The sequence below is a fragment of the Ochotona curzoniae genome, unplaced genomic scaffold, assembly GCF_017591425.1.
Source record: "Ochotona curzoniae isolate NIBS_2020 unplaced genomic scaffold, NIBS_Ocur_1.0 contig_2754, whole genome shotgun sequence".
Taxonomy (NCBI): Eukaryota; Metazoa; Chordata; class Mammalia; order Lagomorpha; family Ochotonidae; genus Ochotona; species Ochotona curzoniae.
The window spans coordinates 25184341-25194365 of NW_024465582.1; the positions used below are offsets into that span (position 1 = coordinate 25184341).

The window sequence follows — 10025 nt, forward strand, 5'->3', positions numbered from 1 at the left end:
TCCTGGGCAGAATGACAACATGCAGTGCTTGCTTTTGAAAAGATATTATTAAGATCCTGGATAAACACATGGTCATTTTCAATTAAAAATGATTAAAAGAAAGACTCTGAATCAAAAAATATGTTGCCAATGTTCTCTTTTAACATGATTAAATCTCTCAAAAATGTAACTAAAATTTAACCAAATTTAGTCATCTGTAGAGGAAATGGCATGACTAGGAGCAAGTTTGCTACAAACATATGGGGTTCTTTGGACTGTGTTTAGACTTCAGCTAAGCCACGTTGTAAAGTAACCGTGATCTGTGCAAGGTTCCATGGCTCTGTTCATCATGAATCTATGTCGACGTGAAAAAAACAGAGAGAGTTGAAATACGGTAGGCACCATTTATGCCAGAAAACATAGTAGTAAGTACTGCTTTGGAGCAATGAACAGCTTTGAACTATGCAACTTCATTCAATTCTTTATGACTTGAATACTTTTTAATTCATTGACCCTCCATGATCACTCTTTTTCAGATCATGGAGATGGTTACCTCCAGAAATGAGTGCAGACCACTCTCCAAAAGGCAAACCCTGAAACTCTCTAAACTGATAAATGTGCTTCTAAACTTGGGTGTGAAAAAAAAAAGTTTCCCCTGAGAACTTGTGATGAAAGAATTACAACTTGCAAGAACACAATTCGGCTTTCAGAATCCTCTTCCTTGATCAGAGTATTTCATCTGTGCTTCATAAATCTAAGTCACTAGAATGATTAGGTTTTCTTATTTTTCGCTCTTTGTCCTAGCAACTCGGGCTTATATGACTACAGAGGGTAAGTATCCATTGTGTAAATGTCCAATAAATTTCTGGTATTTTGTTACGTTAGAGATGAAAATGGTTACCACAACCATTTCTTTCCCTTTTAAGCTGTGTTATAAAGTGATAATAACTAGACATGGGGCCTTTTTTTTTCTACCTTTGACGAGAACATGGTGAGTGTCAAGGCAAAAGTCATGTAAAGCAATTTTGTGTGAACTCTTGGGTTTCGTTCTGCAGGTTCCAGCGTGGAGATTATCGGAGGAAGAGAAGTGTCTCCTCACTCCAAGCCGTTTATGGCGTCCATCCAGTACGGCGGCACTCACGTGTGTGGAGGAGTCCTGATCGCGCCGCAGTGGGTGCTGACAGCCGCCCACTGCCATCTGGGGTGAGTGTCCTGCGTTTCCATGGGCCTTTCTCTCCTTCGGGTTAGCTGCAGGAGAACCTCGTGTCCCCATGAGGCAGCACAATCCCCACCCTCATCCCGCCACCCTGCCCATGAGGAAATTGGCAACGTGCTCTAGGCTCCTCTAGGCAATTGGCAATTGCTCTAGGCTCCTCCACTTCTCCGTTTTATAAATAGGAAACAATAGTGGCAGTCCCGTAGTTCCCCCTTTATCCACAGGACCTACATGTCAAGGATGGGTGAAACTGCAGATCATTTCAAACCCTGTGAATATTGTGTCTTTTCCTATGCGTACAAACTTATGATTAAGTGTATTTTTTAAAATTGGGAACAGTATGAGATTAACAACAAAACAGCGAAATAGAACAAACAAGGGCAGTGAATTGAAATTTAAAAGGAATGATTTACCTCTAAAATTTCTAGACCATGGTTGATCAGGGTAACTAAAATTGCACATAAGAGAATCATGTATACCTGCTTCCGGGAATTTTGACTATCCAATGGTACCTATATAACTATTTTAGCACACTGGGCATATTCTGTGTTTTATATATTTGTATGTGAGGCTGACTCTGTAGGTCGGTTTCTAGATCCCTTCCCTCCAGCATCTGAGGCAGGAGAAGATATTCGACAGGGGGATTGTATGAAGAGATGGAGTGAGAGAATTATTTTGCTAAAATTCTTACAATGAACTTTTTGCTGAAGAGAGTCTAATCTCCCAAAGTCTACTTCAGTCTAGGATTTTCTTCAGCTAATGAAGACCAAAATCCCTCTTTGGATGTTGCAACCAGCACAAAAGGAAAGCTAAGCAGGTGTCAGTTGTTCTAGGGGCTGGTTTGAGTTTTTCAGTTTCCTGTGTTGGTGTGTTTACTTTATTGGGTCTTGCCCAAGTAAACTGAGAAAGAGTCATCTAGTTTCCTTCCATTTCAAAATCCATCTTCACCCTTATGTCTGGTTCTCGTGGCATCAGCTGGATTCCAGACAGAATGATTCAATTGACTCACTTCAGTGTGCTTTGAGGGTTTGTCTAACTTTGTATTCAATTTAAGGAACTCTTTGAACACAAACTGGAAGCAGGGAAGCCTGAAAACAGGGAGAATTTGGGGGTTTTTTTTGGTCAATAACTAGCTGCTGGTTTTCAGTCTCATTTGAGAAGTGGGCTTTTTTTTTTAATTGAGATTATTTATTTTCATTTGAAAGGCAGATTTTACAAAGAGAGAGGGAGAGATAAATAGAGAAGGCTTTCTATCCATTGGTTCATTCCTCAAATGGCCGCAAGGGCCAGAGCTGAGCTGATTTAAAGCCGGGAGCCAGGAGCATCTTTCAGGTCCTCCATGTGGGTGCAGGGGCCATCCTCTGCTGCTTTCCCTGGCCATAAGCAGAAAGCTGGAATGGAAGAGTGGCAGCTGGCACTCAAACCCATACCCATATAGGATGCTGGTAACACAAGGTAGAGGATTAGCCTGTTGGCACACTGGCCCCTGAGTGTTATGGTGCTTGTGTAAAGCATCTTAACAACCACATCACATCTGTTCTTCTCCCCAAGAAACATGGCCCTTGGGACCTGCAAAGCAGCAGATGACTACCTATAAATGTTCACCCCATGCAAATGCTCATTTCAGATACTCTTAGGGTCTGCATTCAAACAGATTAGAACTTCTCCCAAACACAGGACTTGACTTACAAATGCTTAACAAATGCAGCATGGAAATAAGGAAATTGCCACTTTATTTTTTTTGCTCCACCCAAGACATGATGTGCTAAGAAGTCCTTCACAAATCATAAAGTATTATGGGAAGATAAATAACGTTTAGTTTGCATTTTAGATTTTTGTCAAGCACGTCTGACTCAGAAGAAGTGAATTCCAAAATTGGGGGGAAGAGATTTTAAAAAGAGAGGTTTTGGAGTTTAAAAACAAATACAAAAACTATTGCTAAATATCATTTTAAATGGCTGGAGTATAAAGAACTCCAAAATATGTGGATCAAATTCCCTCCACAGGACATTTGGGTGTAAAAATGTAGGCAGATTGATGCTTGGAAAAATATTAAGCTTTATGAAATGCAAAATATTTAGGAACTAGTTCAATGGTGGCTTCCCACAAATGTCCTCCCAAGTGTCCTGTGGGAATGGTTTACTAACCCTAGGCCTCTCTCTCAGCAGAATGATGAAGTGGGCCAAATCTAGGGTTCTCCCTTCTCACACCCCCCAATACATTGTTTCTCCCATAGTGCCTTGACCTTTTTATTAGCTGGCATGTCAAATACCAAAGGAGATCAGTAAAGCCTTCCTGAATGAGTAGAAGCTCATTTTCAGCATTTTCACTCACCAGAAGCAACACTTTCAGCAGTTCTTGTCCATCAGCCTCATAAGTTTACCTGCCACCTCTTCTACCTGCCTAGCAAGTGAGGAGATGGAGCCTTCTAGAGCTCTTCCCATGTAAACTTGCTCCACCTGCAACACTGAAGTCTCCTGAAGACGAATAAACAATCACACTCCATTCAGGCAACTAAACTTAGTTGCTTCCAAATCTTTTGAAGGCAACTAAGTTTAAAAGGCAACTAAGTTCTGATCCTGCCTGGAGTTCGCTGGAGCCACCATTTAATGTAGCTAGGGTGTTCTCAGGCGTGTTACTTGATGTGAACCTCAGTCTCCTCATCTAATGAATGAGGACTATCCTACTATCTCCTTCACAGGCTTGTTGTGGGGTGGGGAGCAGCTTAAGTGAGGAAAAATGGCTAGATTGCTTAGCACATGGAACACAAGACTTAATAGTTATCAGCAAGTTTTCGTCATTTTCTGAAATTTATTTTTGATGTAGAGAGAAAGAGAGCTCGCATCTGCTGGTTCACTTCCCAAATGCCTGGAAATTGGTAATTCAATCCGGGTCTCCCACATAGGTGCAGAGACCCAACAACTTGAGCCATCACTGGCTGCCTGCTCGGGTCTCCATTAATGAGCAGCTGGAATCAGGAAGGTAGCCTGAACTTGAACCCAGGCATTCTGACATGCAATGCCAGAATCTTAACCACTAGGCCAAGTGCTCATGCCAAGTGTTGTCTGAGCATCTGTGCCTTTAGTGGTAACACCTGTGGAACTAACCGAATGATCCCCTTGTGTTGGTGAGAGAAGACTGAGAGAAGTTCCATCTTTGGCAGCCACTGACTTCTCTCTCTGTAGATCCAGCAAGAGAGACCACTGAGAAATGGGAATCCTACCTTTTGGTGGCCAGGCCTCACTGAGTGGGTCTGAGCAGAAACACTGCTCAGAATCCAGGCAGGCAGGGGAAGCAATGGACCTTGGCCTGGGACTTAAAGAGGAATAAAGGGAAAACACTGGAGGTGGAGTCACCAAAGTGGAATTTGGGTCCTGATTTCCCTACTTCTGAGGTAACCTTGGAGCCGTCAGAAGTTAGAGAAGCCTTTGGCTGATGAGGAGTACCCACTTTAGCCAGACCAGTTATTTTTGTGTTATTGAGATGATGTTTAGGCCCATCTTCAGCATCCATTTGGGACAGGGGAGGGGAGGAGGAGAAACTCATTGTCAGCAACACTAGGATTCTGCTTGAAACCTAAATCTGTCCAGGTTAGTCCAAGGCAAAACTCAGGAAGCTTCATTTTCAACAACATTTGCAGGTGGCTCTAGAACAGATATGAAGACCCACTTGCAGAAATACCATGTGTGCAAATAAAGACAATGATATTGTTGTGTCTCCTCTGCATGGAGTCTGGAACTAGGTTTAACTAAGGAAGCAAAACCTCAGAACTCAATTCACTACAGGTATACACCACAGACAAAAAGCTCGACCTTCTTAGAAGATTACAACTGAAGTATATCTGGAAATTAAAAGTTTAGAAGGCATTTTTGGGATTGATTTGGGGTATTAGCATGTCCCAGTGGAGATGACAATAACCAAAACATTTCAGAGACAATAGCTGATTAAGGAAATGAGTAAAACATGAAAGAAAACCAGAAACGTTCTCATCTCCACTCCCTTCATCAGCTTCCGCAACCTCCTACACTCTGCCTTTGAACCACACTGATCTCCTCGTGTGAGCTGTTTGTGCACCCACCTACTTTCCTGCTAACACATTCATCCCAGGACACTATTCTTCCCTCCAAAGGTTTGGGATTAGTGGCTATGTTGGGGTTGAATTTGAATCAGTCCTAGGAAATCCAACCCACATCCCAGGAGAAATTTCATTCCTATCCTGATTTTGCAATAGGCAAAGTTTTCAACAAACACAGCTAGGACTCCCAAAATAAACTCTTTTAGTAGAAACCAAGAAGTGGTCACTCTGGGCAGTCACAGCTCGGCCATTTGCAAAGCTACACCCAACACCGTCATGGGCTCATTTTCCAAGTGATCATTTCTTTTCCTTTATGTTTCTGTGCTCTGTTTCACTTTTATTTACCTTTAGTGGTCCCTATGCTTGAGGATGTGTGCTTTTCTGTAATCTTTCTTGGTTCCATTTTCAAGTAACAAACAATTACATGTAAGTAAACAAATGCAATTATTTGTATAACCTGCCTAATTCTGAAAAGAGATTTGAGGTGGCTTCCATAATAACACTTGCTGCAACGGAATAAATCTAGTATCCAAAGTATTGTCAAGATCTCAAAAAAAAGGGCATTTCTTTTTTCATCATTGACCAAAAATGTAATGTGATCCAACTTGCAGTAAATCAGATTGAGCATCACATTGCTGAAACACTGCTACTAAAATTATGTGCAACCAGGGATTTTAAAAGACTTCTGTTTTGTTACCTGACTCACTTTTTTGTGCCTTGTCAATCACCACAACCAAATTATCAATGACTGCTGACCTCAGAATGTCTTTAAAATAGCAGCTTTTTTACTTTGACCAGAATTTTCTTTTCTTGCCCAAATTGCCTTACTAATTAAAGGGCTAGGACATTGGAGCACTTCTGGCCACATGAAATGGTCTTTACTTTCCCATGCGTCCCTAAAATGAGGTCTAGACATGCAGACGCAATTGGGCACATTCAGGATGATACAGCCGAAGATGGTCTAAACATGCAGATAACAACTCTAGAGCTGGTGGTTTACCTCAGCTGTTAAAATGCCATGTCAAGAGAGTGCAGAAGTTCTTGAAATGAATGAAAGAGGTGGCTGTACAACAATACAAATGTGCATTTTTAATTAGTTAAAATAGTCAATTTTGTTATGTGCGTTTTACAACAGCTTACAAACTTCAAAAATATAATTTCTTTTGTTTGAACATCATTTTGTTGTATATTTGGTCTAAGTTAGGATTTCACTGCTTTCTTCTCACAGTTGAATACAAGTTTGTTTTTGTTTTTTTTTTTAGTACCAGAGATTTGGGTTGGGAGGGGATTTTATACAAGTGGGATGGGCCTTATATCGTCCAGTTACACTGGCGCCCACTGAGAATTCTGTTTCTCCACCAGCCAGTTGGACAGGCTGCCTTAGAGATGCTCTTTCTTTCTAGATGAATAGGACCTTTCCACTAGCTCTGAATCTCACTGGGGGCCTTGGAAATCCTGCTAATTGCATTCTCTTTGTTGTTTTAGACTTAACAAAGACCAATCTACGACAGTGGTTTTAGGAGCACACTCTCTCTCAAAGAAGGAGCCCTCCAAACAAATATTTGCCGTTAAAAAATTCATACCGTTCCCAAGATTTTTGCACAATCCTAAATCAGATGATATCATGCTGGTTAAGGTATGTGGTGCTATCTTCGTCCCCAACATCCTCCTACAGCCTGGCTGGATGACTTATGTCATGAATACAAAAGCACATTGTGAGCACTGTCCATGAGTTTGAAATAATTGAGACATGTTATATGAGGGCCCATGTTTCTTCACATATTGCCCTCACAGGAACAAAAATTCATTGCAAATGCATCAGGGCCATGTTTATACAAGAAAAAGCCACCATGATGCTTGCACACAGAGGATAGGAGCATCTCAATAGGCCCAAGCAGCCACATAGAAATTCTTTCCCAAATGCTTTTCTCATTAGCCGGTCATTTATGCAACAGAGCCAACCAAATGACTTCAGAGATTCAGAAGTGAGTTACAGCTTAGTCTAGACCATACTTAGTGGAGTCCAAAGGCAGTCTAGACCGTACTCAAAGAGCAGGAAACAACTCAGCCTCCAAAGTCATGACCTATGGATACTATTCCACAGAGCACCGTTCCAATACAGAGCAAAGGTCAGTTGGCTTGAGACTGGGCAAGATTCCTGCTCTGTAGATGCTTCCTCCCTGAGCCTCAGCGAGTTCCATGGGGAATGGAGCACACAGTCAGCAAAGCAGCAACCACAAAGGCAGCTGCACATTACCACCAGGGTAGACTGGAGAAAGAGGGATGCCTTGCTGAAGCAGATGGACCACACATGCAACACATAGGCTTCTAGCAACTACAAATGGGAAAGATTGATAACTGAGTCTTTTTTTTTTTCCAATCTGTCAGCTTCACACGGCCGCAGAACTCAACAAATATGTCCAGCTGCTCCACCCAAGATCCAAGAACTATCTTAGAGCTGGAGCCAAATGCCAAGTTACTGGTTGGGGAGCCACTGACCCAGATGTTTTAAACACCTCTGACACCCTGCAAGAAGTGACTGTCACTGTCATCAGTCGGAAACTTTGCAATAGCCCAAGTTACTACAATCACAACCCTGTTATAACCAATGATATGCTTTGTGCAGGAGATGCGAAAGGCCACAAAGATTCCTGCCAGGTGAGAGTTCTTCATGAAGCAGGAACCTCAGAGTCCTTTACTGCAATCAAGTCTCTACGTTCTCACACTGAGGAAGAAAGGCATGGAGAACAGGAAACCATAATTTTTTTAAAAAGAGATTTGTTTATTTTACTTGGAAGTCAGAGTTACAAAGAGAAAGACAGAGACAAATCGAGAGAAAGAGAGATCCTTTGTCCACTGGTTCCCTTCCCAAAGGGCCACAATGGTCAGAACTGGGCCAGTCTGAAGCCAGAAGTCAAGAGCTTCTTCCAGGTCTCCCACGTGGAGGCAAGGGCCCCAATGCCTCAGACCATCCCCATGCTGCTTTCCCAGGTCATAATCAGGAAGCAGGATTGGAAGTAGAGCATTTGAGGACAAAAACTGGCACCCACATGGAATGCCAGCACTACAAATGGAGGATTATGTTGATATATCAGTTATACCATCTTGCCAGTCCTGAAATTACATTTTTTAGATACATTTTCCATTCCTGCAATTCCATTTCAAACCTTCAGTGCCAAAATGAAATGCACCATTTTTAAATGTCTTTTGTTTTTGTGGGTTATTTCAAATTTTATGCCATCTATTCCTTAATGTCTGAAGTTTAATAGTTCAGTCTGGCATTGTGACACAGCAGGTTAAAACACCACCTGCAATATGGACATCCCTTATGAGCACCAGTTCAACTCCTAACAGCTCCACTTCTAATTCAGCTCCAAGTACTTGAACTCTTGCCACCACTGTAGGAAACCCAACTGAAGTTCTTGGTTCCTGGTTTCAGTCTGGCCTAGCCCTGTCTTTTTGCAACCAATTAGGAAGTGAACAGGGTAAAAGATTCTCTCTGTCTCTCTCTCTCGTTCTCTCTATAATGTAGCCTTTCAAATAAATATTTTTAAAGAGAGTTCAATAGTCATTGATTTCTAAAAGAATATACATAATATATGTACATTGATACAGCTAGAGACAGAACACTAGACCTGGGCAGAAACAAGGTCATTGTCATAATCGTAGACAGAGACACGAATTGAGACAGACAAAGGAAACATGGCCCTAGAAAGAAATATAGAATATCCACATGCAAGTTGTATCAGGTTGTCTTTAAGATCCCAGATATCAGGAATTCAGGTAGTCAGCCTCTGTAATCAGTCTTTGTTGGTGAAAAAAATAGCAGTAGCTGCTCATCATATGTGTGACTATTTCCTTCTTTCCAGGGCGACTCAGGTGGCCCCTTGATCTGTAAAGGTGTCTTCCATGGCATCGTCTCTGGAGGTCATAAGTGCGGTATTGCCAAGAAGCCTGGAATCTACACCCTGTTGACCAAGAAATACCAGACTTGGATCAAGAGTCACCTTGCCCCATCTCATGAAAGTTAAGATTGCAGATGATTTTCTGAGATGCACCAGTTATTTACTTTTTTTTCTATGCCATACTCAAGTCATCTTTATCTTCAGATAGAGCTGCATGTAGGTAGCAGAGCATGGCTGGGATCCATTTCTGTACCCCTAAAACTTACTTTATTCCTTAAATCAAGTTCTTTGTCAAATGTATCACTGGTGTATTTCTATCATGCTGACTTCATTCTGAATAAAATTTAGAAGGCTCTCTGTCGGTTTTTTATGGACATGAAGTAATATCTTCCCTCATTCCACCCACACTCCCCAAAGGGCAATAAAGTGATGAAACAAGACAGCAATGGTACCACCTACATTCACGTTTATTATTTTTTGGTTTCTGCTGAATCACCCTAGGTTGTTGAGAGCTCTTTAAACTGCTACAAAAACATCTAATTCGAGATCTACCCTTTTATCATATTCTCATATATATTGTAAGATTAACTATGGGTACAAACATGTTCAGGAGAGCTCTAAAATTTGTCTTGTATCATTGAAACTTTATACCAATTGAAAATTTCCTCATTTTCTCCATTACCACTTGCTATCTCCTGGAAAATGCCATTGTCCTGTATGCTGTTGTGAGCTTTATTTTTAAAATAGAAGCTCAAGAGATAATCAACAATGTTTACACAAATATTTAGATCATATTTATCATTTTTATGATACATTTCTATTCCAGTGAAAGATATAAGTCAATGTGCAA

The 10025-nt window shown here is 41.3% G+C and overlaps 1 protein-coding gene across 1 annotated transcript; it reads left to right on the forward strand.

Annotated features, from left to right (window-relative positions):
• The first annotated feature begins 678 nt into the window (after nucleotides 1-678).
• Nucleotides 679-9533, forward strand: GZMK (granzyme K). Its single transcript, XM_040977536.1, has 5 exons — nucleotides 679-810; nucleotides 1035-1182; nucleotides 6756-6906; nucleotides 7659-7928; nucleotides 9140-9533. The coding sequence occupies exons 1-5, from the start codon at nucleotides 747-749 to the stop codon at nucleotides 9299-9301; spliced, it is 795 nt and encodes a 264-aa protein (XP_040833470.1). The 5' UTR covers nucleotides 679-746; the 3' UTR covers nucleotides 9302-9533.
• Nucleotides 9534-10025: the final 492 nt, after the last annotated feature.